Source organism: Augochlora pura, chromosome 3, assembly GCF_028453695.1.
Source record: "Augochlora pura isolate Apur16 chromosome 3, APUR_v2.2.1, whole genome shotgun sequence".
In the NCBI taxonomy this organism is placed as follows: domain Eukaryota; kingdom Metazoa; phylum Arthropoda; class Insecta; order Hymenoptera; family Halictidae; genus Augochlora; species Augochlora pura.
Genome location: NC_135774.1, coordinates 22,002,350 through 22,030,334, shown reverse-complemented (window position 1 = coordinate 22,030,334; position 27,985 = coordinate 22,002,350). Strand labels below are relative to the sequence as shown.

Genomic DNA, 27,985 nt, shown 5'->3' with positions numbered 1-27,985 from the left:
TGATCAACGTGTAGAAGTAAAATATTTATTGCGTTATTTCTTAATAACATTATCGTGTAAATAATCGTAACATTAGTCTTACGGACTATATTAATGATCGTGTTGAATCCAGTTATAACCTAGTACTGAGCAATTAATTGTAAAGTGTCTATGTTACAGCGACATATATCTTTAAGTATAGATCTCAGTCGACGCGTCATACCACTCAAACCAGAGTTATCGTGTATAAAAAATTATCTCTTTCGCTCCCTCTCTCTCTCTCTCTCTCTCTCTCTCTTCCGCTTTCTCTCTTTCTTCCCTATGTAACAATTCGTTATAGCAAATTTATAAAAATGGGAATACGACGATCGCAAATACGTAAAACTGAATTCGATTTAATTGATTTAGTTCCAGTGGAAGCGAAAAAAACGCTCCCTCCTCCCCCCCACCCGAAAAAAAATTTATAAAATGTTCGTTAGATTTGTTTGTTGATTCTTAAGGACACGCTATTTTTCTGATTACTACGAAGTTCTTTCTTCGCTTTCGAGCGAACTTCCTTGCAAGTACATCGAGGAGGCGTCGCTGCTCCACGTTGCTCGAGGAACAGAAAGGACGTAAACAAGAATCTACGATACGAACGAACGTTCCTCTCGCAGCGTGGCAAGAATTTCTGTACAATACGCTCGCTCAGACATGCGTAGACACCTGACGCGGCCGACGAAACCGTTATTCCGGGCAACTTTTACTTCGATTTCTCCTCGATCAGACGCGATCCAAACGGTTCTATTCACGAGAGGAATACACTCGCGAAATGATGTTCGTTAAACAACTCGAGTCTTAGTCGTCGATGTGAACATGCCGTATCCTCGAGTGAACCTCGAGCCAAAAGACGAGCACTGTACCGCTCGTGAACTTCCTGCCAGAGAGAAGCGAGGAATGGAAATATTTCCTCATCGACACCGAAATAAATATTATAAACAATCGGACCGATGCTCCTCCGATCGCCGATTAAACGCTTCGTTCGAGAGGCCGACCCCTTAATGCCGACAACGACGACACAGTCCAATTACAAAAGCTCAACGAAACAGTTCTATCAGCTGTAAACATTTAATCGCAACGAACAGATCAACAATAATCTCATCTCCCGATTCTCTCTTCGTTCATTCGTTCTCAGTCTATTGATCCTCCGTAATTTATTTATAAGTATGCGCGCACGCGTGTGATACACGCGTCGCGCTTAAAACGAAATTCGTGCAACGGGTCTACAGGTATTAACAAAAAAAAAAAAGAAAACAGAAGGAAAATAAGAAAGAGAAAAGATAAAGGACAGAATGAAAAAATGATAACAAAACCGTCTCGTATGCTTAAATACTGTACGTACAATAATTTGAAAAATGTTCAAAACAAAAAAGGGAAAAGAATACTCGGCATAACAAGAGACGAAAAGAAAGAAGTATCTGCTTAACGTTGACTAAATCGAACGAATCGACGACGTTCAATTCATCCGACGCGCTGATTTCTCAATGCGTTTTCTTCTTTCGGTTCTATCGTGTATTGCGTTACTGCGCTCTTCTAATTGCTGTTAAATGTATAAATACTTTCGATTTTGCGTGAACAAGCGCAAACCAACGCGATCGATTCCCTAAACGCTGCGTGTAAGGCTGATTCGGAAATTTCACGACATTTCACGGAAGCGCACCTTTCTTTTTCTCGTCTATTCCATCCGTGCCGCTAGCAATATTCGCCGATCAACGCTTATAAATTACGTTTTATTAAATTCACGCACGACATTCCATACAAGTTTGACCGTGCAAATTCTCGTTACCGTGACTCGATCCTGTTTCTCTGAAAAACGCTCGGTCTCTCTTTCTCCTCTCTACCTCTCTCTCCCGGTAACTAGTATAAAAATCTGAAATCTCCCAACTTTGAATTGTAATCGAAAAACCCGATCGTTACCGTTCTCGATAATCCTCGTGTTCCACGAATATACGTGTGTGTTCTACATATACGCACGTATATATATATATGTATATATGTATATATATGCTTTGGCAAATATCCTCTTTCACTCATGCACACTATCTTTCTCTAACTAGTTCGACCATCGACCACGACATTCCTATTTTACGTCACTCAAAGAGAACATTTAATCCAAAAATAGTGCCATCGTCGAATAGTTCCATGGGGTTACCGCGAAACGCGAACGGAATTCGTTCTTTCGGAAAACAGTCTCCGCTTTTCCGTCGACAACGGGAAACTCCGTCTTTTGCGAGGAACCAGGAAAACGAACAGTGTCGAAATGATCGTCGTACAAAACATTCACGCCAGATAATATTCAAAATACATTGAACAATTTGTCCCAGTTATCTATAATAAGTATGTACAAAAACTTCTTGCTAAGGGACATGCAAAAATTCTCTCTCTCTCTCTCTTTTTCTCTTTCAGACGGATCAACGCGAGAAACGAAGAAAACCTATTCAGGAAAACAAGTGACAATGTACAAACGACAAGCGAGAAGACAAGAGAATACAATGCTGAAGAAATGAAAAGAAAAGAAAAGAAATATTTTATACAAATATACTTCTGCATCTACGGGGGCCACGTCAGCCACTCATATTCGTTTTGAACATGGATTGGAAAAAGAGACTGCCTTCTCTATCGCTCTCTTATACAATCGTTTCATCTCTTTTTCTCTAACGTCGCCGAGCCACGTAGCCGCACAACAAGCAACCATACATTTGTGTACATATTTGGCGTAAACCTTTGATTCGTAGTGTTTAAACGTGTTTATTATTATTCGCTAAAAAATAGATTCGTGTAGCTCGATTCGCGTTCGAAAAAAAAAATCATGCACGGGCCCTCGAGATACACGGATTCGAAATACACGGATCGCACGGCGATTTAAAACCGATTCGAAACTAATTCCAAATCGTCTCGAAACCGATCTCAAATCTTTGGATCAGCGTGCGCTTGAACGGCACTCGTAATTAGAGTTGCGAGCGAAAATATATTATCTCCGGGTATGCTTTCACCTACGTAGAAAATTGGCTAGGCATCTTTCGAACACACTAGACACTGGACGCTACCGCTACCTGCGTTCTCCTCGCATCGAATCGGACAGCATTATTAAAGACTGACGTTATTCAACATTTTACAAAGATTCGTTCATTCGTCGGTTAATAGTCGGCTACATTTTCAGAAAAAACATATGTTTTTCTAAGATCCGTACAATGTTAACCAACGAGTTAATCAATGTTCATAAGACATCGCAAATTCTTTATTTTCTGTATGCAAAATATAACTGGGATCACATGTTCAAGGTAGTATTGTGATTACCACTCTCTACGATTCGATGCGATGATCTGTGCGTCTGACGATCGTTGCGGTAAGATTCTTTCTCTTTGTGTGTTCCATTTTCATGCGTGCTCGTTCTCCGATATCGGACGACGGAAGTTATACCATTGGTGAACGCGCTCGGCGGTACCGATAAGGATGGACCTATCTTCGCAAAATCCTGTTAAGTATTCGCCTTCGCCGCGCTAGCTTCGAAAGAGGCACCACCGTACTCCCTACGAGAAAGTTATCAAGGTTTCTGGAAGATCCGGATATTAGTCGAACGGTGATCGGGCTCGTTTGAATTAACCCTCGCTCACCGAGGAGAGCGAGCTGCGCGTCGAACCGGCCGTGTGATGCGTCAAATCCGGAAGATCCGCCGGCAAGCACAACGGTATCGCGCTTGGTCCGTAAATCGCCTCCTGTTCCTCCAGCTGCAGAGCAAACTGCTCTTCCAATCTCTGAAACGTGAAATCAACACCGTTTAGAAAGTGAATTCCCCGCTTTCGTCTCGCGGACCAAGTCAAACTGAATATCAAGAGTACAATTGAATATTTCATAAAGTTACTCGACTTCTACTCGATACTCGAGATATGTAGCGTAATTCCATCAACGTGGATTTATTTAACTGACCTTGTTCTCTTTACCTAGGTAGACCGTTCTCTGATTATCCACTCGGGGAATCTCTTTTTTCAAGGTTCTTATAAGGAGCATGTAACGCAAGGGTAGTTGCAATGTAATCGAACGTACACATTGGAGACACTTATACATACGAGTGGAAACTGGACATGAACACGTGTAAGCGTTCAACCCCGCGGACAGATCACTACTCTTCCGATCAGTATACAAAACACAGAGCAGTTACCACAAATCTCACCACCGACTCACCCCTACTATGTTATCGGATAATCGCACCTGGACCTCTCAACACTGTTACCGAGAATGAGTATCACAATCGACAATGAGTATCCAAAGGAATGCGTAACAAGGTTGGCAAGAGCACGAACAATTTGCGACACGAAGGTGCACGAGGTACACGTGGTACACGAGGTAGCGCACAATATTCAACGAGTTAATCGATGCGAACAACCACACGCTCACTTAGCATCTCTTGACGCTAAACCACATTTGGTTATCAACGAACAAGCTCTTGTTTTCTCTTAACGATAAGTAACATAATCGCCGAGTTTCTAGTGCCCAAGATATACGGCCAAATGTACAATGTTATAAATTAATACACTCTCTATAATACCACTACTGACTGCACATGTTATTTGACCATCGTGCGAACCCCCAAAACATTGATACATATCTTCGACATGTTTTTCTTCTTTAACTACGTTCAATTTATGAAAACTCTCTGAGAAGTGTATTTGCGTGTAGTGTCTACATGTAAACGTGTAATAGATGTACGTATATAATAGTAATTTGCATTAAATGTATATAATAACGAAGCAACGGTAAGTAAAGCAAACATGTTATCCTCTAATGTTTAAATACATAGAACGATATAACGGAGAAGTTTCGAAATAAAAGCTTCATTCGCTAAGCAAACTGTAGAAAGCAAGAAGTTTGAAACTGAAATATCGCTGTTCGGCCGCATCGAAATGGTCAGCCTGACAAAAAATAAAACGGGTCAAATGGTTTTACTTGGAAACTTCTCTAGCAGGAAGAAAGGGAGTAAAGATTGTCAACAATCGTAGGGAGAAGCACTATCTACGAGGCGAGGAGGATGGTACCAGGTCCGGTTTCGAATGACTTCGCGAAAGCATGCCATTTACGGAGCCAGTGTCCGAACTACCGATCCTCAACGATACCCTTGGAATGGTGAACGGGGAAGGGGACGCGGGAGTGGAGCGGGGCAAACGTGGCGACTTCTTCCAGCGATCGAAATGAAAGATGTTAGAATAGTCTAAAGGTGGAACAGAGAGACGACTAAGACCCGAGGGGAAATAGTCTCGGTAGCGAGCTTCCAACGCGTCCATTTCAGCCGACAGCTCAGCCTCTAACTTCTATAACAAGTACATTAACACTTATTTCAGTATAGGCCGGTTCAGACATACTCCGGTACGGGGTACCTTTACTTTTGATCTCGCTGTAATTACCAATAATACCAGCGCATGAAAGTCTAAATTTCTACGCAATAGTGTGATTCGCACTGAAATACTAGAGAAAAAAAAGAGAAATAAAAGAGAAAAGATATCAGTGAGGGGAGAGAAAAAGCAAAACCGTGCAAAAGAATATGTATTGTTCCTGTAAAAAGATAATCATTTCGTTTACCTGTTTGCGAGGCTTCAACTGCGCCTTCCACTCGCGTAATTCTTTACCGTACGCTTCTTCCAGCTCCTTCAACTTCAAGGTTTCATGCTCCATCAGCATTTTTCTCTTCTCGTTCTGCAACTGTTCCAGTTCTTTGATGGTGGCGTCGCTCTGCGCTCTCACTTCCTCAAGTTGCCTCGAGTGCTTTAATTCGAACCGCTGTTGCTCTGCCCTATATCTCTTCTTCTCATTTTCCTGAAATTTCTTCAGCTTTTCCCGCTCGGCATCCGGATCTGGCGCAATTACCGAGATCCTCATCGACTCCCGGAACATCATCTCGCGCGCCTTCATTTCGTTGCGGATTCGCTTCGGCAGGTTTCTGCGCTCTACAGTCTGCCGCTTGACCAACTCCTCCTCCTTCCTCTGGTTCATCCGCTTCATTTGCTCAAGCTCTTTCTCGTGGCGAATCAGCATCTGATGCCTTTGCAGGAAGAAGATGTCCTTGAGCTGTTTTTTCAGCAACTGCTGCTTCTCGTGTATGTGTCGTTCCTCTTGCTCCCAGATCGCCGACTCCCGAGCCCTCATCAGCTGTTGTTTCTGCTGCAAGAATTGCCTCTCCATCAACGCGATCTTCTCCCGGTGGCTGTCGGACAACCTCCTCAGAGAGAGCTCATGACTTTCGTTCAGCTTATCCAAAAAGTGTTTCTCTCTTTCCTCGTGCTCGGCCTCAAGCTTCTCCTTTCGAATCTTGAACGCGCTCTTCCGCTTGTCTTTCGGCATCAAGTCTACCTCTTGCTTCAGCAGTCTGAGTTCCTGTTTGAGATTCTCCCGGAACTGTTTCAGTTCCCTCTCCTGCTCACTACGAATCTTCTTCGAGGCCAACCTAAGGTCAGCCTCCTGCTGTGCTTCAGCTCGCTCGATTTGCTGCCTCTGCTGCCGGCTAAGCGTTTCCAAATCGGTTTCTGCGTTCCGCTCCAAGAGCTGGCGTTCCTGCTCGAAACGCTTCTCCTGTTGGTCCTTGTTGAACTGGGCCTTCTGCGATAAGTCTTGGAACTGTTTTTGCTCCATTTTCTGCAGCATTTTCAGCTCCCTCAACTCCTGCTTCCTAAATATCTGATCATCATAGACTTTACCGTTCTCATCATCGCCGTAGATCACCTTGGACGTGGTCGTCGTAACTACCACTCCGTCTATCTCAAATTTCCTAGTTCGCTTTCTTGTCTTTTTCTTTAAATTCATCATCTGTATGTCCTCCTTCGTTTTGGTCTGCCGCGGTATATCGCGAGCGTAATCGGGTTTCCGCCGTAACACTACTTCCTCTTCCGTTTCCGGCGTCTGCCCTTGACTGATGTGGTTTTCCTTATTCGATTCTCTGCTGTCCTGGCTGATCGTGGTCGAGATTGACTCTGCATCCGAGCGATCTATGCTCTTGCTCGGCGTGTGCGATCTCGTTGAGCCGGACTCACTCTGCGATCTAGATCCCTCAAAGCTGTCCGGAGATATCCTTTTCTCTTTGTACATTTTACCAGTGTCCTTCTGTCTGATCGTTTTGAGAACCTTATCATCGATGCGGCCACCCGCAACCGCCTTGTCGGTTTTGATCAAACCGTTCACCTTCTTCGAGTTTCGGTCCACGTCATCGACGTCCACAGGCTCGACAGTCGTTCCAGCGACTATCATCTTTGTAATCTCATCCCCGCTGTCACTCTTCGTGCTCGATCTATCGAGCAGACTCTGCGAGGAAGCAGTTCGCGCTGCGCCGCGTTTGTTCAGCATGGAGGAGTCCTTCACCTGTTCCTTGTCGTCACCGACCGTCACTACGGAGACGTGACTAGTGTCCTGCATCTCGTCTACAATCGGACTTACAATCAACACTTCGGACTCATCCAACTTCTTGCCCACCCGTTTCGAAGCGTCCGTGAGAACAATTGGCTGTTCCTGCGGTGTGTACTCCAGACTGTCAAGGCTCGGAAATCCGTCGTCGTCGGTTGAGCTTTCGTTAACTTGTGTCTTGTTTAATTCGTTTGCAACGATCACCACTTCCGAAGTCGGAGACGGTCGGCAAGAGAGAGGCGTCGGCGACACGGCGTCAACTAATACCGGAGGATGAGTAGTCACGACTGTCACCTGGCTTATATTGCTCGCTAGACTATTCGATAAGTCTGGACTTTCGGCCGTGATCCGGACGGTTGATGTGTTTGGACGTATGTCTTGGTCAGCTTTTCCTAAAAATTTGCTCAGATAGATTTAATCGAATAAAAATTCATAGTCTACTAATGAAATAGAAAATATTGTGATACCGGTTATGACAACTACGTTGTCCCCACTGCCTCTTCTCGACGACGCGCTTCTACTCCTAATAGGAGTCGATGTAATTACTGATACATTTATCGAAGAACCTCGTTTTTCGCCAGTGGAAGCATCATTTGCGACGCTCTCGCGAGTTTGTTCCTTGTGTAACCACTTCTTCTTCTTTTCTCGTTTCCCATCGAACTCGTCCGAAAAGTTCTCCAACGAATCGTATCTAGACGATCCTTCGCTGTGACTTTTAACGACAGACTCTACCTTGTTCGCTCCGTAATCGGTCTTGATATTTTCCGTGGAGCATGCTTTAACAATGTTATTTTCAGGCAAGATTGCGTTTGAACCGGCCATTTCTCGACGCGACAACGTTTCCAACGATGGAACGTTCGTTCGCATTTCAGAATCCATCGAGAATCGTTTCTCTAGAACCGCATTTAACTTTTCTTCTACGGACTTTCGCTTCTCCTGCAAGCTCTTGCGACTGTCTTCTGTTATAGATGGTCGTTTCGTTTGCACGTCAACAGATTTTGTCTCGCCTCTGAAAACAATCAGACATCAGTATATTGAAAATACAATATAATGTGAACAAATCTATGCATGTAATCACAGCACCTGCTTCTCTCTTCTAACGAGGATTGTTTGTTGAATGCTGGCTTTGACCAATCCTCTGTTGACTCTGGTCTAACTGGAGCGGATTTTCTCTTTTCTTCCAATGGTAATTCCATTCTGGATAACTGACTCGTCGCTTTACCCTCGGCTATCAATTGTCTCGTATCCTTCTCCTTCTCATTACCAGCTGTTAATTTCTCAAAACTATCTTTAATGCTCTGTTTCTCAGTATCCAAGCCTGTTTGTTCCCTCTCTACCATGTCTCGACCGTCTGATAACGAGCGTTTTTCCTGTTTGCTGTCCTCAGTGCTCTTACATTGGTCTAATACCTCGATGACGTTCTGCTTATCAGAAATCTTCAAATTATTTTCCTTATCCTCATTTTTACTATCCTGTCGCATAGGAGGTGGAGGAGGAGCAGGACCTTTCTCCCGAGATACTCTACGTTCGTTTGCTTCGCTTGTACTAGGTGGTTTAGGTGCCTAGAGAAACCATACACAAATATTACTTCCCATATTCGACCAAAATTATGAACGGAATAAATGAAAAATATGTACTTGTTTTTTCTCAACAGACACAGGTATATTCTCTTTAGATTCCGCTTTCCGTAATTTCTTGTTCCTGTCCTCCTTCTCACCATCTCTGTTGATCTCTCGTTTGTGGCTCTCTTCTTTTTTCGCAGATACGGGTGATGCGGCAAGATTTTCTTTCTCAGAAACTAAACAGTCAATGATTTTCAAAGTGATTAGTTTTTCTTTCGTTACCGTAGCTGACGTATTTCATACAAGATTACAACTTACTCTTGACATCAGCGTCACTGCGCATAGATGCAGAGTCATCTCCGAGCTGATCCACCTCCAGAGGAAGCTGAGATGTGCGTTGCTCCTGCAATATTCGTTTACAAGAGGTGTTAATCATATGACGAAATACGAGGTTCTTATCGTTACTTATTTACAATGATTATATCAACGAAAAATATAGTTTTTATCCTGCAAACGATGTTAGAAGTCGTGTAACGCAATAAGAAAAACTGTCCGCGTTCATCGACGAGTTAATAAAATACAATAAAAATATTCTAAGCAATATGTAAACGTGAATATGATACATTGCAAATAGCTTATGCATTGCAGTCTGAAAATAAAACGAAGATAGCACACAATTATAGTAATACACGTACAAAATACAATATGCATATTGAAATTAAATTAGACAGCAGTAATTGCATAAGCTACTGACCTGACAAACGCAGGGGTGATGGGGCTGGCGAGGCCCAGGAGAGCCGCATGCACAGCCAAATCATCCAAATTACAACAACATAATTATCAGGGTTTCATTAGAGTACATGTAGGGGCGAGAAATTTCAAATTCTTTTGAATTTTCAAAATCTTGATTCTATGTAATGATATGCGACTAACAAGAAGTATAAGAATAATTAAAAACGCTCATTCCTTTTAAATAAAAATTACTCTGCTATATGTTGGTTTGGCAAATTAAGTATAAAACGTAATTAAACATCGAGTATCGCATGCACGAGTTCTCTCAACATTTTATTTACAACTATCATGCATGAATATGGAAAGTATAATCGTATACTTTTTATATAATTGAAATAAAAGCATCAACGACCCGTCAAAATACCAATTTTTTTTCTTTAGATTATCAATTTCTAATTACTTCGTAGCAACTAATACGTTTGTTTATTGCAGTTCTTATTTCATTCAAAAGCAGCTTACCGATCCGCTGATATAGTTCTTTGTGTTTTTTCGCCATTTTTGCCTTCTATCAAGATGAAAGCGTGTAACAATGTATATACATACATACATATATATATACAAGTTTCTAATCATAATTTATAATCGTGAAATAATTGCAAGTTGCAATTTGTATTAAATCGATTCTTAGAATCAATCGAAAAAGAAAACGCACCTCTGCTTCCTCATCGACCAATTCCTCTTCGACGACATCGGCTTTGTACTCCAAGAGCAAGTCCCTAATTGGTTTTGAATCCAAATTCCGATTGATAAACGAATGCTTTAATAGTTCATCAGCTGGAGGTCTTGATGTTGGATCTTTTATAAGAGCCTTCGCAATAAAATCATTAAAATCTTTACTCCACTTCCCAGGTTGCTCAAGTTTCGGTGGGTCACTCTTTTGTATTTTTAGGAGTACCCGCATTGGTGACATTTCGTGGTTTGGAGGCTCGATTTGCGCAAATTCGATTAGGGTAATCCCGAGCGACCATATATCTACCTACATTAAAAAACATTTTCAATTACACACGTTATCGAATCGTATATTATAAAGTGTATTGCTTACTTTGAAATCATAAGGATTATCCCGAAATGTTTCGCATAAAACTACTTCCGGTGCCATCCAGTATGGTGTACCAATAAACGTATCATGTTTTTGTAATGTATGCTTATTTTTCGCAGATACTCCAAAATCAGCTGTGAAATTAAAAATTCATTAGCTCATTTTTTCAATTGATATGTCGTTAAGAATCACAAATGCAAAATTTACCGATTTTCACTCCTCCAGCCATTGTTAAGAGAACATTTCCTGCCTTTAAATCCCTGTGGATTACTTTGGATTTGTGTAAAAATGCAAGTCCTTTAGTCATATGTTGACATATATAAGCTATTTGCGGTTCTGTTAAAGCTTTCTGCAATTCCACCATTATGGAATCAACAGCACCACCATCACAATATTCTATCAGCATCTATAGAATTATAAAAATAATTAAATAAAGCTCAGTTTGTTGTACAATCCAAAAACATACCCATAGTTTGCCCTCTATAAAATATGCTTCATGTAATTCGACAACATTTGGATGTTTACATTCTGATAATATGTCTATTTCAATCATAAAATCACTAAGATCGTCTTCTCCTTCAAGGGCACACATTTTTGCAGCAGCTAGCTGATTCGTTTGTTTATGCTGTGCCTAAAAAATATAAAACGAGCATTTAATCACAATAATACAGGCATTAGTCGATTAAAATATTTCATAATTTACCTTATACACTTTGCCAAATGCTCCATCTCCAAGTTCACCCACCATTTCCCAGAATTCTTCTGGGTTACAGTCCATTTTAATATTATTATATAACTTTTTTTTCTTTGCATCATTACCACCAAAGTGGAATGCTTTTTTTAAATTCGATAAGAATGACATTTTTATGATATTCTTTCAATACATTCACGTGTATAAAAACTGTACTTCTATTACATTATGTTATAAAATTCAATAATAATACCACTAACAAGAAATATCTACTTTATTTCTGCACTTAAACATTAACTTATTTAGTGCTTGAATAATTCATTGTAACGTGCAACAGTTACAAGATGTATGAAATCATCTTTTCCCATTCTTTAAATATAGCATATCATACTTTTTATTGTATCAATGTATTCTCTACCTTGATAGAAAATTTCAGAAAAAGATATAGTTCAAATCCCCACTCGATACCAGGGGATTATACCAAATCTCTCCCGCATCTTGACAACTTATAATCGATGTTCAGAAAACGATAGATCCGTCACTATGATCGTCAGCAATGTGTGTAGCAACAATCAAACCCATTATTAATTATCCCTTATTTCCACTTGAACAAATACGAGGCTGAAATAAAAAAATATCACTAAGAATTATTATCTTTTAGATAAAATGGCATTCCACTGATAGAGAGAAGCAAAGTATTTAGCTGCTTTCTTCCAGAATAGAGTCTGTATTACTATACAAATTCCATTGATAGAGAAAACTAGGACATAGCTAACAGAACAACATTCCAACTAAAGAGACCTCTAGTTTTATACACTGTGGCATAATTTTGTCTAATACTCACTAAAAAATTAACTCTGTTACAAATCATTTCTAATAAAAAATAATGTTAAACAGGCACATTGTTTTATACCTCAAACAAAATGATTATAATAACATTTGGAATATATGTATTATAGTATATTCTTTCATATAGTCTGCTTAATTGTATATGAAATCATACTTGTAATCATATTTATAACATGTATTAATAGTTATTATTTGTTTCCAAAAAATATAAAATTCAATTAAATTTAATCATTTCTTAAATATCAACCAAAGATATGCATACTTAATTCGATAAATGCAATAACATTAAAACATCCATAAGCTTAATGAGAGATTTAAAAGCACATAAGCTCTGAAAAATGTCGAAACTTGACGGTCACGAGATTGACACAATTTTGACAAGTAATCTCGGTCGTATTTGTCCGCCATCGTTTTGTAAATACACTTTCCCCATCTTCTACGAATCGAAGAAGTATCGACGATCAAATCCGTCGTAATGAAGACCAATTGACAGGAATTGTAAATGATCCGTACACTCGAAATAACACATGAACTCAAATCAAACGCGTCGACGAGATTTTCATGAAGTCATCTTATGTAGTTTGTGATCTGCCAAAGCCGATAGGATACGCATTTCTCTCGACGAGCAAGATGTGGTACAATGTTAAAGAGCATTCCAATTTCAGTGGCACGAAACGATGGGGCAAATACGTTGCCAATTATTGCCGACACAAGCATTGTGTACGATTATTCGATGAAAAATACAATCGTCGAAAAAAAATCTCTGTGGACACATCCTCTGCTCACCTTCTCTTTTAATGATCCACCGTTGGCGAAACAGGCACACTTTGTCTTGGTTTGCAACCATTGACGTTGCACTGAAAACTTTGCTTCGCACGATATCCCGAACTATGTGTATCCGAACAAATTCCACTGTTCATCACCCAAAAATAGTCGTGGAAACGCGAAAAAAGTATGTCGAAATCAGTAAACTAGACGGACCCGTACGTACACGGCCATTTTCAGTAGCACACGCACATAACACATTGCACCGCACCACGCCTGGAAGTGACGTAACCAATCGGCAAGTGTGCCTGTGTTCTGCAAGAGGCTCTCCAGCTTAGAAACGCACAAATGCATTTCAAATGCATTTTTTTTTTAAATCGTCCTCTTAATACTGTATATACATGTATTTCGCAGTGTACGTAGGCCGACAGAAATACGATCGTCGATGACCATTAATCAATCGCTTAGAACTGAACTATTGTCGACGAAAGCACTATTAGTTCCAATCATAGTTTACGCACGTAGAAATATTTTTTGACAAATTTACGAGGAACTTATAATTTCATTTTTCTTTCAATAATTCATTATTACATATGTATTATATTGTCAGGGCCATTTTAGACTGAAACGACAGTACTATCCGTCGTGCACGTTAGAAAATCGAGTACATATTATTAAGTTACAGAATTGATTTTACGGCACGCTGTTACCTTTGCGGAAACCTTCCAATCGTATAATCGTATTAAGTGCTGTCGTAAAACAAAATTACGTTTTACAACACGATAAAAATTCCTTTGATTTACTATATATATATTTATGCTTTGTATAGCGGTAATGTGCAGTGTAAATAATGAAATACGTACATTACTCTGTGTACTCACATTACGTACAGTTACCGCCTGTGTTACTAAACAACTAAACAAGACGCAAATTTAAAAAACGTGCGAAAATTAGAGATACACTTTATTTTGAAAAGCAATAAAATTTGAAAGATAATTCGCAATAATTAAAAGAATTATTACAAACTTGAAATATCTAATAATTTAACTTTCCTCGGTCAGTATAACCAATATAATAAACATAGATCACTAGCTTTCAAAGCAGTGACAACGTGACCGCGATTCTCTCCCGACTAGTTCCATGGGCCGCTACCACGGTATAGTTTGTGGCACGTCACTATCCTGTGACCTTGTGACTATAGCACATTCAACTGCTCTATATATAGTGTATAATCCAATGATACCTACATTGTTTACAGCTTAGACCACAATATGCGTATCAACGCATGTACACGGAAGTTAAAACGAGGAAAATATAAATTACAATCCGCACCCGAAACACCAACACATTCGTAATGAATGCTAGCGCGCGAAATTACAAAAACAAGTAAAGCGTACGCAACCAATAACGAACTAATGACTATAATTTCACATTGACATTAATTTTTAAAGTTCTTCTGAAAATTGCCACTTCACAAGTTAAGATCTAGGAATATAAATACACTTTTACAAGATAGAGTAAGAATTAACATGAAACCTGATTGTTCCGGATATTGCAATGCAAGTAAGATATCACGAAAACCAGCGGATTATTAGATATTATTATATGTATATTAGAGGATTTGGGTTATTAGAAGTAAATATAGGGAATAGAAATTATGGAAAAGCAGAAAATGGTAATAATAAAACATACTATCATTTAAACAAAACGCAGCAAAGTGCCTGTTGGACTCGTTCTCGCTATACATTATTGGTAATCGTCAATCGTTGTCTGGGACTAGTAACTGGGTCGTCTGGAACTGGGACTGAGGCAAACTAAGACCTGGGTCATGATGGTGACATCGTTTGCCTCCCGTGGACATCATTGAATTATGAAAAAATTAGGGTATGAAAAAGTAAACCAAGAGTACAAAATTGTTCACGAGAATGTACTATATCAATATCGTATACAAAAACAAACGACAACATTCCGAAACGTAATTGTATTTGTCCTTTGAAGTTTAAGTATTATATTAATCAATTATATCTTGTGTCGTTACCGTTTTGTTTTCTTACACGATGTAGAGGCGGCAGATCTTTCTGAACAGTTCTAAGTTCTTAATCTACAGATTGCTTACCCCATTTTGACATAATTAATGTTTTTATGCTCCTCCACATAGTGAATATATGGGAGAATATTATGCCTCCGATAGAGAAAGACTAAAATTTGCACAGTGCCAAATGGGCTTAATGGTCAAATGCTCAAACTATTAGCCAAATTACCGACAGTCGATTTTGCCTAACAGTTGAGCATTTCGTCACCACGAGTCTCGAATGGATCTACCTTTTCTATATCAATCCTAAGCTGTAACTATGCAGGTTATGTACATTGGGTACATATACTGTATTACTGCTAGATACATACAACACATGACACGAAACTCGTGATGAATACTAGTTACATTATTCTAAGAAAAACAAGAAAGCTTTTCCAACTTATAATTAATTAACATAATCAGATATATATTCTTAATGTTGATAAAATAAAACCGGTAAGTGACACAGCTGTTATTAATCGTTTCAAGTCTTTGTGTTTTTTAGTTATCCAACCTAAAATTTTAATACTTATCGGATAATTAGTTATTTTTTTGCGAAAACATAAACAGAAATTTAGCGTAAATAACATATCAATTAATTATGGTTTTAATTCATTTAGTGTTTCCAGTTTTAACGTAATAACAAAATGTCTGGAAAAGAGCGAGGCGTATTTCAACTGATATGGAAACATTTCATCGCTTCTGTAAAACCCAGTTTTAGTCGTAACAAATTGATAGGAAAAGATCATTATGGTACTAAATACTACGAATCACCAACTAGTGTCGATTGGTCGAAAAAGAGGCCATCTCGTTACTTCATACCAGCAGGAAAAACTGATTTTGATCAGGAAATGCCTGCAGAATGGGAATCTTGGTTAAGACATCGCAGAAAAGAGCCACCAACACCAGAAGAAATAGAAAGAAATTATCAGTTAGCAATGAGTGCAAAAGAAAAAGCAGCAGAAATAGAAGCAAAGTTTGGAAGCAATGGTTCAAAAAAACCTCAGATGTTACCTGATAGTAACGAAAACAGACCGTTTCCAAGCTACGATGAATATAAAAAGTGATTAAAAATATGAACTACTGGGAAGCACAGATATCTACGGGAGTTTTAATGCGATACACAAAACATTTTCATTTCGGATGTAACGAACTCAGAGAATAATTAAAATCAATAAAATATGTAGTAAATATGTACAAATTTTATTATAACGTATGCTTGTAGTATGATGTATAATTTATGTATTTATTGTTTGTGTGAAGTATAGTCTATATGTAAAACAATTTATTATATCCTACGTTTCTATACATATACATTTAGGTATTTTGTTTTGTATATCATCGATCGCATCTTCAATAAATCGATGTAATGAAAAACCAGTACTGAAACTATGTATGTATATGGAATATCTTCTTCTCACAGAACTTCAGTAGTATCATATGTTTTCTGAAGATTCTCTTCAATGTAATAAAACAGTGACTTCTACATGAAGTAGAAAATATCATAACGAAAATTCGAATAATGTGTCAATTTTGAGCTTGGATTTTGTGATGCAAAAATTGAATACTAAACTTGTTTTGCTTGTTCTCAGTAAGAGATTTGATACTGATTCCCGAAGTTTGTAAGAAATTTGTGGTACTTCATGTATTGATGAAGTACGAAACATCAGTCAACAGCAGATATAAATTCTTTCAATTGAAAGAAATTAAAACAGTTCAATACACGAAAAACGTAAGCTTTTCGATCAACCTGAAAAATCACTGTTATCAAATAAAGCCTGATCGTACAACTCTCCTTTCACTAATCGTCCACCAAAATAGCGACCATTTAAAGAGTCCCTTGCACGTTCCGCTTCTGAAATGTTCATTAAATTAGGTATAATAGAACCGAAAGAGAAAATCAAATTGTACTGAAAAGAAAAAAGTATATTGTACAGGAATACATCAGCTTACCACTCATTTGAGAGAATTCGACGAAAATCTTCACAATAACTTCGGCATCTTCGTCGTCTTCAGACTGTCGCTCATTATAAATAATAACTCTTTCCACAACACCAAATTTGGAACATTCGTCTTGGATTTCTTCTTGTAAACTTTCGTCTACGTCCTCAGGTGCTACCATATTTCTTAAAATTACTACTCGGGATTCAACTTTTCGCATAAGCTTTTGCATGACAAGATGACGCGCGCTTTGTCCTTTAATTGACATATTTTCTTGTTGTTGCAACGTTTGTGGTTCCGTTTCTTCCAACAATTTTTTCTGCAGTTCCTCTTGCTGTTTCTGATGAGCCGCTTGTTCTTGCGCTCGCCTCATTATATCGGAATTTGTGGTAGTCGTAACTGGTATCTAATGATCATAATAATTTGTATTATTTCTAAATAACAATTTCATGCGAATAAAACAAGAATAGTAAAGTACTTACAACCGGAGTACCCACTATTGTCGGGGCAACTACCGCTGGAGGCGGTATGACAACCGGTTGACCAGGTATTGGTTGAATAATTGCTGGTGGTCTAGTTAGAGCTTGCGGTATAGCTATGCCAGGTGGAGGAATAACTGGTGCTACTGTTGCTATAGTTGGCGGCGCCATCATTGTGGTAGGAGCAAGAGTAGGTCTCACTATACCAGGCAAAGCTGTATACACAAAGAGATATAAATCATCGTACGGCCACACACGGAGATGTTTTTTGTTTCTAATATTTCCTTTGATAATATCTATATACCTTGATTCAGAATCGGAGGAGCAGCAGCTCCAAGCTTAGTTAATCCTAGAGCAACCGCGTTACTAGCCACTGCATCCATAGCTTGAATCTTGGCTGTTGCAGCAGCTGCTGCTACTGCCGCTGCAGTAGGCATCATACTCGTTCCGCTTGGAGGACCCATAAGAGCATTCGGTGGAGTAATAGCTCTACCTACTCGCAAGTACTGACCACCAAGATCAAATAGATTCATCGATGCGATAGCCTCCAAAGCAGCCTGCATCGTTTCGTACTCGATAAAACCGTATCCTTTGTGACGGTGAGGTGAACTACCTTGCGCTAGTTTGCAATAGGTAATAGGACCAAAAGCTTCAAATACAGATTTAATATCGTCCTCGGTTAAGTCTTGATGAATTGATGCGATGTAAATGCGATTATAATGTTTACTCTCTTCAGTAATTTCATCTATGACTGATTGAGCCTGAGGCATATTTGATGGTCGTCCTACAACCTGAAAAAAGGTACAACAATTAATAAAACATGCTTCTAGAGTTTCAAAAGTATATGTAGCTTCAGTTATAAAATTAAATATACCGAGAAACGGAATGAAGTGGTAGGAAGGAATTAACTACGAAGAAAACGTGTGTATACGTGCCACACATTATTAATTGGATAACTTTGTAGACAAAAAATGTTGTTTAAAAGTACCATAAAAAATTAAGTAGCAGTGTAAAAATTGAAAGATCTACGGCAAGATATTTGTTAAGATTTCTAAGAAGAAAATCAAGAAGAATTTTGATCGAAGTGCATCTTATGAATGATGCAATTCAATCAAAAAAGATATTATATTGGATAAAACTAAATAAAAATTTGCCGACCTCCGGCGGGATGATAGGATTGCTGGGGGACAGGAAATTCGTTATATAGGTACGTCCCGCTACCTTGATGTTACGTCCACCAATCATGACACCATTCATCTGTTCCAAAGCAAGTTGTGCTGCTTCGGGTATCTCGTATTCGACGAATGCAAATCCTTTGTGCTTCTGGGTTACAGGATCCCATGACATGTTGATTGATTTTATGGGACCAAAAGGCAAGAAAGCTTGCCTAATCGTGTCCTCTTTCAATTCGAAACTGATGCTGCCCACATATACCCTGTCGTACAGGAATTTAATTTCAGTTGACAATTTCCCGCAATTATAAGACCGATTTCTTCGTTGTTTTATTTCTAACGATTATCAAAATCTCTTCTTCTCTCTCCTATTACTAATTATTGACAGAATGAAACAATTTATTCGTGTGAATAAAAGATTCCGCCGTGAACGATAAGATTTTTCCAGTACGATACGATTTTACGCTCATAAAGATAGTAAAGAATACGCGATTACGATCCAAATTAATTGAACTAACATAACCCAATTAAAATGATAGTAAATAGAAAAGTTAAAAATGAAGTTCGATCGAAAATACCGAATCTCAAGTTCGAAATTTGGAGGGCTAAGACAAAGAACAAACAAACCTGCACATGAGGGCGAGAGCCTGCTGTCTCTGCACCTGATTCCGTTGACTAGCCATTTGCTGTAACACAAAGGACCATAGGCCTTCTATTGATATCCCTCCCCCTTACATACACCAGTCTCGTTCATCTCAAAAATCCCCCAAGCTCTTTTACCATTCCACCTTCTTTGCTCAACCAGACTTTACTTCATTTCACATCTTTACCGAAACAATTTATGATTAAATACATGTTTGTGCGAATATAAAGAAAGTGAGCTAGGTTCGTAAACTATAGTTACAAGTACAATATAAAACACTAAATAACACGGAAAGCAAGAAAGGTTGAGCTCAGAAGTACAAATATCAATATTTTTCTCAAATCGTCCAGAGATTCATGCACAAAAACTTGTCCTCCATCGCGCTGGTACAGCTCTGCTCCCGCCGACTATTATTTCAAGATATCTAACCTTCTCTTACAGTAGTAACTCAGGGAAACGTTTAGGAGTGTTTGATCGTAAGGCGGTTTCATATTGTTTCTGTCTTGATTTGGTTGACACTAACCTGCACATTAGCAATAAAACTTGCTGCCGCAGGACCAACTTATTCTTCTGCGGGGAGAAAAAATCAACCGATCAGAGTTAGGTTCCAGTGTTCGTTCTTTTTTTTTTTTAATTTCTGTTATATTTTTGTCACTTTACTCGCTCGTAATAACGAACACAGGTTTAAAATGTTTATGCAATTACTTAAAATTACTCGGCGGGGCGAGCTAAATTGTAAGGACAAACGTTAATTTAATCTACTATATGCATATTTGAGATTATCTTTTTTTTCTCTTTTCTAGTTTTGGTATTATTGGCAAAGAGCTAAATAGAGGAAGCAACATATAGAATACGTTTTTCATAAATGATACTTTTTGAGATAAAAAAGAACCCCAAAATTGTAAGGTAATTTTATAGAAGTATACATTAATTCCATTGTGCATTGTTCACGAGTTAACATTCAATTACCAAATCATTAAAGCTTTGGTAATATTCGTTTCATGATTCTCACTCAATGAAACAATAAATATGGAGTTCACACATGTTTAACGTGTAGATAATAACAAAAGTATCGGTCAACATATTATAGAACAAAATATTCTCAAGATAGAAATTTAAGAATGTACAATGGAATGTAAAATGTATGTTAGGCGAGTAAAGTTTGTTAGCTTTATATTTGAAAATTACCTGTTGTTGATGCGCCAAAGTTTGTTTCATTAAAACCATTTTGATGCTTTGTTCCATGGCATATTTCTTTGCTCTATTTACTGTATCCTGCTGTTCAGATGTAACTTTTGGAAGACCTGCACCTAGAATGCCAGGTAATGTAAGATACTTAGCTCCAGGTCCTGCAACAAAAATAAGACAGTACTTCAAAATGTATTTCATGTCAATTAGATGAGATTTCTTGATCATTGTTTTATCAGATCTTATCAGCTACTTGTCCATTAGATTTTATCAGTCCTCAATAATACTTAAATTGAAGTGATTACAATTAAATTGTCACAATTATATTATACATCATTTCAAACTTTATTACGAATAATGTACGATATTGTAATTATACTTACCAGCAACAACTTGTCCAATTTGATTAAGATCATATATAGGGCCTGGCAAGAACTCTGAGGCATTTCCTACGAAGAAAGTTAGTATTAGATACAATTGTAACATTAAAATTGGTATCATTTAGTATCTTCACCAGGTATTCATTTTTTACAACAATAGATGAGAGATACTGAAATGACAATTTTGTAGGGAATACAATTTTTGTTTTTCAACTTTCTTTTCTATAGCTTTTGTTAAGATTGAGATAAGGATAAGAATTTCGAATATTCGCGATACTAGTTTGTAATTAAAAAGATCGTTGCTGTGCAAATATAATGTAGAATCATATGAAACAATTTTTTATGAAGTGACACAGCAATTTCGAAACTTAAAATGAGATGTCTAAAGTAACGACGTCGTGCAGCAGTTCCCACGGTAGAACCGTCCTCCGAACTGTAAGTTCAAAGAAATTAAAATAGTCAGGAATAATATTACATTTTAACGATTAATACAAGGTACTATGTATAAAGTGTATTATACATGGTACGTGTATGTGTATACGCATCAAGGAAAAGGGGGGATTTCCTTCTTTTCTTGCACACCATTGTCGTGAAATCATTTAATATACTTAGTACAAGAAATAATGACTAAGAATTTCGTTTAAAATAATTTCAATGAAAATTTTAAAGAGATTTCTGCAAATCAACTGCATTAACATCTTTTATTTAAACTTCGTTACTGTTTATATTATTAGCCTCAACGAAATCAGACTACTGATAACTAGATTAGGTTTCATACGATCATAACCAATTTGGTCTGCTAGTCTCTGAAACAGAAATCAGAACACGTTGAAACGCTTGTTTTTCTCTTTTACGACTTTTGCAGTTTCACGAATTGTTATATTGTTAACTTTGTTCGATCATTTGATTAACGGCTAACCGTGTTCTGGGCTGAGCAATGATGGTTGTGCGCAAACTATCCGAGATTGAGGCGACGCACAAATCTGTAAGCACAAAGCAAAGGAGAATACTCTCAGTGCATTTTCTGCGCCATTTTCTTACAGTTTGCCTTTTCCAACCTACCACGCAATTAGCCCTAACACTTTCTATGCAGCAATGGCGATCCTAATTGACAAGAAACGAACGCGATTGATCGTCGAAAAAGAGCGTATATTTTCTCGTGCTGTACGCCCTTCTGCAATAATTTCCTGTTAAATCACAATGGGCTGATCTTCTTTAGCAAAAAATCTCTTACCTCGTACTTATATGATAGAAACGCAAGCACAATAAATTTCATTTGAAATTATCTTGAAAAATACATATCGCCATTGCCTATCCTATTTATAAGCCTCCTTCGAGATTGATAGTATTTTCAAAATTATAAGATAAATTTAGAAACTTCCAAAAATTTATAAACAACTTGAGTTGATAGCCAACAAAAGAATATCTATATAAATCAAGGCTTATAATTAGGATGGAAGAAGACTACCCTAAAATGCTGACCTATCTAAAATACGCATCGTATTTGGTACTCGACAATAGATGCTGTGTCAGTGGAGTTTGCAAAACTCAGATTTGTTCTGTTCAACGAATGTAGCGTTCTCTTTCTTTGTTTGGCGCACGCTCATGATCACAGCTCAGTCGTAGGCCACAGATTCTGTACTGTCTCTCCGCTGTAACATCTCAGAACAGAAGGACAACCATACATTAGTTTTATTGAGGGCCAACGATCACCTATTACCCTAGCCTACCAAAATATATTCTGAAACTGCGATAGACCTCTCAACGCTTAGAGTTTGCCAGCAGTTTAATAAAAGCTAGCATCTGATTGTCCTAAGTAAATAGTATATGTTTCTCTTCATCATTTCCTTTGTTTAAAATTATATTATGCTTGTTGTTGCTTCTGTGTTCACCATCTTTTCCACTTGTATGCTTAACCGTACGATTTGTTAGCGATTAGGGGGGATACAATTATTTGGATGCATTAGCAATGTACCTTCAACTCTAGGTTTCTTGCTCGGTGGTTCTGCATTGTTCTGGGATGTTGGAGCCTGTGAAATATATATTAACTATATAGTTCATATTAGTAATTAAAGGTAGGTCTTAACTTATTAAGCTGTTATAAGTTTTGCCAAATGTTATTACTAAACACTTTAATTGGATGCGGTTAATCAATAGTTCTTAAACAATCGATTATTAACAATTATGGGTTTCATAATCATTGAGTTCTTAATTCTTACGGTACTAACGTTTAATTAAAAAGTTTCAAGTAAGACAATCACACGTTTTAAAAAAAAACTGTTAATATGAAGTTCCACATTTACAAAATACACCTCACAAGAGAACGTATCAAACTGCATAGTAGAGTCAATAACATTATTGATTGACTTATATGTAATATTACGTGCACGCGTTAATCACTCGTTTATATATAATTGAGTATAGTAAAAAGAATGTTGTTACTCTATGTTCGCAATCTAATAAATTGTACAAGTATTAATCGTTTAAATACGTTACAAGCAATTTACAACCGCCATCATGAACCGTATAGTTTGTTAGTTTGAATAATCCAATATTTTTCGCAAAAGTAGTAAAAAACGTTGACTTACCATTGACATCGCGCCGTTCATTATTCCCTGCGATCCAATAAAACAGAATCAACAGTTTTGAAATGTTCTTTATTACAGAAATCTGAACCGTTTCGCGACAGGTAACTTACATCCGAAGCGATCCGAAGCTTGTCTTCACGGAAGTGCTGCGAGCACTTCCACATAACGTTACGACAGAGTACTTGAGTCAAGTACTCTCTGACGTTACTTCGTTCAGTTCGTCGTATCTGTACATCGACCACCTAAATAAATATTAATTATATGCACCACTTTTAACTTTAATTATCGATGTAACTGTTTCCGCAGATTTTAGATTAATTTTTCATATTAATAATAAGTTACCTTTTTGCTTCCATCGAACTTTTCTGCTTTAGTTTGACTATGGTAGTATGATAATGAACATACAGTAATGGGACTTACTCCTGCACACTTTTCTTACTCTCTAAGCTGGTTCGTACATCCCCACTATTTTCCTGCACAACCAATTGATAGTGGATTCAGTCTCAGCAGAGAATCGTTAGCCAATCAAAGCAAAGAGCAAGTCTACAGAAACCCTTGCTAACGGATCAAGCTATGGCCTGGAAATGTGCAGGAGTAGGACCTAGTACTGTAATATGTAATTATAGGCAATAGGCAAGAAATACACGTTTGATGGTTAGAGCACTACACGCTTTTAATGAATTTTATTATTGTACAGTTTTTTATTAAAGCAATTTAGTAAAAATGAATTCTAATAATTATGAAGTTAAAGTAATTAATGAAGAAAAGGTAGAAGATATTAACAGATTATATTCTGTTATTTTTAAGTCACGTTTCACTAAAAACAGAACTTGTTATTAATTCTTCTAAAATTTGATATATGAACTATAAATAAGATATTTTTTGCAATTTTTATGTAATTACGTTACAGGGAAAAGGACTTTTTGCAGTCTGTCCTCTTAAAGATGGGGATACAATTTTGATGGAGAAACCTATAGTCTGTTGTCAATTCTCTTGGAATTTAGAATATGGATATTTAGCTTGTGACAACTGCTTAAGACCTTTAGAAACCGCTGAAGAAAATGTACATAGACTCACTGGAAATTCAACAATTATTTTACCTCATACAGAATGTTGTGAAACAAAAAAAGAATTAATAACAGAATGTTCTGAATGTGGTACAAAATATTGTAGCATTGAATGTCAAAATGAAGCCTACGCAAGGTATTATATACAATGGCAACAAATTTTTTCAATAATAATCAAATCATTTAACATAATTGCAGATATCACCGTACATTATGTCTTCATTCAAGAGAGAAAGATGAATCTCATCCCCTTGTACAATTAAACGAGACTTGGAAGCAAATGCATTATCCACCGGAATCGGGAACAATAATGTTACCAGCTAGAATGGTAGCAATTGTTAATCAAGCCGATAATAAAGATGAAGTCCTTTCTACATTTTCACAATTTTGTCATTGTGCAATCAATGAAGTACATGAAATTACACACAAACTATTAGAGGAAAAATTTATTGGTCAAATCGATGTACTTAGAGAAACAATGGAGAAAGCTTTGGATACAAAACTTACATCTAATGTATGCTACGAAAATATAAATTTAACTATAATCTATTAAATTACAATAGGAATTGCATGAATTTTAATTTGCAGTGGTTTACACCAAATGGGTTTAGAAATTTATTAGCCCTCATAGGTACAAATGGTCAAGGAATCGGTACTAGCGCATTTAGCGTATGGGTCAAAAATGTGTCAGCATTAGATTTACCAAGAGATGAAAGAATATATGTGGATAAATTAATAGATCGCATATACTCTGAAATGGATGAAGGTAATGGTCTTGAAAAAATTGTGTTAAATCAAAATTTTGAAATGAGAACCTTTTAATGTACATGGTGCTTTTATATTTTTAGCTGTGGATGTTTTTCTAAATAACGAAGGTTCTGGTTTATACGTTCTTCAATCGGCGATAAATCATAGTTGTGTACCAAATGCAATTGTAGAATTTCCTTACTCAAACAATGTATTGGTTTTAAAAGCGATTCGCGACATTCAACCTGAAGAGGAAATATGTATAAGTTACCTTGACGAGTGTGATCTAGAAAGAAGTAGACACTCTAGACAAGAAGCTTTACGCTCTTTGTATCTATTTATTTGTCGTTGCGATAAATGTTTGTCGCAAGCTAACGATCCAGATGTCACATCAGAAGATGAATTAGACGATGACATGTCAAGTTAAACTAGACTAATACTTCATTCATCTATATTACATTAATATAACATAATATTGCAGATAATATAATATTTTAAAATAAAATAAAATAAAAGATTTTTTATTTTCCTTACATTTTTTTTATTAAAACAAATTCGTAATTAAAATATTAATATTACATATTATTTAAACAGAGAATAGTCGGTATATATTATTCGATATAGTCAATTATTTTAAATCATCAATTATTTACAATTGTCACTTCATTTTTACCTAAAGTCATCAGATTTAATATATAATGTGGTACAGGTGTAGTAACTACTCGTTGTTCTATTAATTTTGTTAAAAAGGCAGCAACGTTAGGACTATGATATTCACAACTGAAATACGTATAAATTACATTTACTCGGTGATACAGAGTGTTAAAAATATATAATAATTTTAAAAATATTACTAACGTAATACTCAGAGTTTCATTTGATAAATCTGTGGATTCATCTTCGTCCATAACAATGTTGCTTGTAGCATTTACAACAAAAACTTCCATAATAGCAGGATCATCACCAAAACATTCTTCTGCATATCTTTTGCGTTGTTTGTTTCCAGTAAAATTTATACCAGTAGATCTAAAAAAAAATATACAAAAGCAATAAGACTATTACTACACACAATAAAAAAGTTATATTCTTCCTATAGGTTTTTTCAATAGAAATTACTTTTTCTCTGGACTAAAATTATTATACTTCACAATTTTATTAATGTTTTCTGTATTTTGTACTCCTTTCCTCCTGTTCATACACATCTTGCTCAGTGATTTTAAATCTTTACCCATCAATTTAATTTGTTTACTCTTTTCATATCCTATACTTGCTGCTATTGCTTGTAAAACATCTGGGGAAACATTCTTTCTGCTAATGAAAAAATATTTTTGGCCCGTGAATACAGCAAAAAAAAGAGGTAGTCCAAGTCGACTCTTTAATTTGTTGCCTTTACGTTTTTGTTCATTCAGAGAAATATATGTAATGTTATTATGCGCATATATTTTTACATCTATTTTCAAATTTAATGGAACAAAATTATCTTTTAGTTTAGCTTGAATTTTTTTGTGCAGGAATTCATCCTTAGACTGTATAGATCCTTTTAATAAATGACTGTACCATAGTTTCCGATTATTGTGCCAACTTATATCTGAAATGTTTAACTATTAATAATAGTACACAAACAATTAAGAGGTATAATTAAAAAACAGATTTTACCAATTAATTTTAACATTGATAGACGGTCTTCTAAATCTTTTCTCCTTATGTTGTTGTTCTGTTGCAAAAATACAGAACTATATATTTAAATATTCATTACACACAATGTATATATGTCAATAAATTTAAATACAACATATATACTTACAATTATAGCTATTTTGATCAATTGAGCTACATTCACCGAAGTAAACCTGTTGTGACATTTAACTAACTCAGACTTTATATTGTCCCAAGTAACTTCTGGAAAAATGGGCATTACTGCCAATTCTAACTCTTCGAATTTGAATTTCTTAATAATTCTAACTATTTCTCCTTCCATAGTTAAAATTGATATCAAAATATATAAAAATCTCAATTAACTACTGTGATGCAGGTTCAATGTTTACATGTCAAACGTCAATATAACCTGTTTGCCGGAAGAATAATATAATGTCGTGCACAAATTAGATAAAACTTAACTATGTAATTTTAATATAACATTAATATTAATACACATAACACCTGTTGAAATTTAATAAGTAGTTATTTTGAATACGCATACAAATTACAAGTTATGCGACAGTTATTAAGAAATTCGCGCCATTCGCGCCTAAACTGGCGAATGGTGATTCTCTTCGTACAACCTATAGAAGTGTAGGCAATATGCATATGGAGGTATGTGTGTGTGTGTGTGCACATATATTATCTAACAAAGTAACAAAACTCAACTTTTACGTATCGATAATGAAAAATAACGATCTATGTGAATGACTGCATATTTAAACACATTCTACATTTATTTTATTTGTAGCTTGTATGACCTTTTCCTCTTCGATGTAAAAATAAGATGAATGTGATAAATGCAGAGTTATAATTTCGTAGATATTTATCGATATGTTAAATACATTTATCGAGAATTAATAAATATTAGATGAAAATACATCTGAATACAGTTTAACAGATTTA

The 27,985-nt window shown here is 36.7% G+C and overlaps 5 protein-coding genes across 17 annotated transcripts; 2 read left to right on the top strand and 3 right to left on the bottom strand.

The window, feature by feature from the left end:
* Nucleotides 1–3: 3 nt before the first annotated feature.
* Slik (Sterile20-like kinase) lies at nt 4–13,381 on the bottom strand. Of its 4 annotated transcripts, none has more exons than XM_078176930.1 (13): nt 13,124–13,381; nt 11,501–12,109; nt 11,264–11,428; nt 11,005–11,203; nt 10,801–10,931; nt 10,411–10,734; nt 9,285–9,369; nt 9,042–9,202; nt 8,488–8,966; nt 7,872–8,413; nt 5,593–7,796; nt 3,633–3,773; nt 4–3,571 (listed from the first exon to the last, which is right to left on the bottom strand). In XM_078176930.1, the coding sequence occupies exons 2-13, from the start codon at nt 11,657–11,659 to the stop codon at nt 3,563–3,565; spliced, it is 4,599 nt and encodes a 1,532-aa protein (XP_078033056.1). In that variant the 5' UTR covers nt 11,660–12,109; nt 13,124–13,381; the 3' UTR covers nt 4–3,562. The 4 variants fall into 4 exon arrangements, 2 of the variants coding, with proteins under 2 accessions (XP_078033056.1, XP_078033055.1); XM_078176929.1 differs by having other exon boundaries at nt 4–3,548; XR_013493742.1 differs by lacking the exon at nt 4–3,571 and adding an exon at nt 3,946–5,324 and having other exon boundaries at nt 3,635–3,773.
* A 1,029-nt stretch (nt 13,382–14,410) lies between these two features.
* On the top strand, nt 14,411–16,722 carry LOC144467937 (NADH dehydrogenase [ubiquinone] 1 alpha subcomplex assembly factor 2). 2 transcript variants are annotated; one of them, XM_078176960.1, is made up of 4 exons: nt 14,411–14,665; nt 14,816–14,986; nt 15,261–15,632; nt 15,797–16,722. In XM_078176960.1, the coding sequence occupies exon 4, from the start codon at nt 15,824–15,826 to the stop codon at nt 16,241–16,243; it is 420 nt and encodes a 139-aa protein (XP_078033086.1). In that variant the 5' UTR covers nt 14,411–14,665; nt 14,816–14,986; nt 15,261–15,632; nt 15,797–15,823; the 3' UTR covers nt 16,244–16,722. The 2 variants fall into 2 exon arrangements, with proteins under 2 accessions (XP_078033086.1, XP_078033085.1); XM_078176959.1 differs by having other exon boundaries at nt 14,816–15,632.
* On the bottom strand, nt 16,359–23,783 carry Hfp (Poly(U)-binding-splicing factor hfp). Of its 8 annotated transcripts, none has more exons than XM_078176932.1 (11): nt 23,678–23,783; nt 23,568–23,594; nt 22,955–23,009; nt 20,983–21,048; nt 20,600–20,760; nt 19,935–19,981; nt 18,755–19,031; nt 17,901–18,387; nt 17,600–17,811; nt 17,130–17,523; nt 16,359–17,031 (listed from the first exon to the last, which is right to left on the bottom strand). In XM_078176932.1, exons 1-11 carry the CDS (start codon nt 23,729–23,731, stop codon nt 16,922–16,924), a joined length of 1,890 nt encoding a protein of 629 aa, XP_078033058.1. In that variant the 5' UTR covers nt 23,732–23,783; the 3' UTR covers nt 16,359–16,921. The 8 variants fall into 8 exon arrangements, with proteins under 8 accessions (XP_078033058.1, XP_078033057.1, XP_078033059.1 ...); XM_078176931.1 differs by lacking the exon at nt 19,935–19,981 and adding an exon at nt 19,396–19,454; XM_078176933.1 differs by lacking the exon at nt 19,935–19,981 and adding an exon at nt 19,396–19,454 and having other exon boundaries at nt 18,818–19,031; nt 23,678–23,780.
* Nucleotides 23,784–24,195: 412 nt separating this feature from the next.
* Nucleotides 24,196–25,856, top strand: Smyd5 (SET and MYND domain containing, class 5). Its single transcript, XM_078197343.1, has 5 exons — nt 24,196–24,335; nt 24,478–24,770; nt 24,833–25,148; nt 25,223–25,400; nt 25,483–25,856. The coding sequence occupies exons 1-5, from the start codon at nt 24,291–24,293 to the stop codon at nt 25,806–25,808; spliced, it is 1,158 nt and encodes a 385-aa protein (XP_078053469.1). The 5' UTR covers nt 24,196–24,290; the 3' UTR covers nt 25,809–25,856.
* A 65-nt stretch (nt 25,857–25,921) lies between these two features.
* LOC144479042 (uncharacterized) lies at nt 25,922–27,973 on the bottom strand. Of its 2 annotated transcripts, XM_078197518.1 has the most exons (6): nt 27,542–27,973; nt 27,186–27,446; nt 27,038–27,095; nt 26,498–26,969; nt 26,240–26,407; nt 25,922–26,161 (listed from the first exon to the last, which is right to left on the bottom strand). In XM_078197518.1, exons 2-6 carry the CDS (start codon nt 27,357–27,359, stop codon nt 26,023–26,025), a joined length of 1,011 nt encoding a protein of 336 aa, XP_078053644.1. In that variant the 5' UTR covers nt 27,360–27,446; nt 27,542–27,973; the 3' UTR covers nt 25,922–26,022. The 2 variants fall into 2 exon arrangements, with proteins under 2 accessions (XP_078053644.1, XP_078053643.1); XM_078197517.1 differs by having other exon boundaries at nt 27,186–27,973.
* Nucleotides 27,974–27,985: the final 12 nt, after the last annotated feature.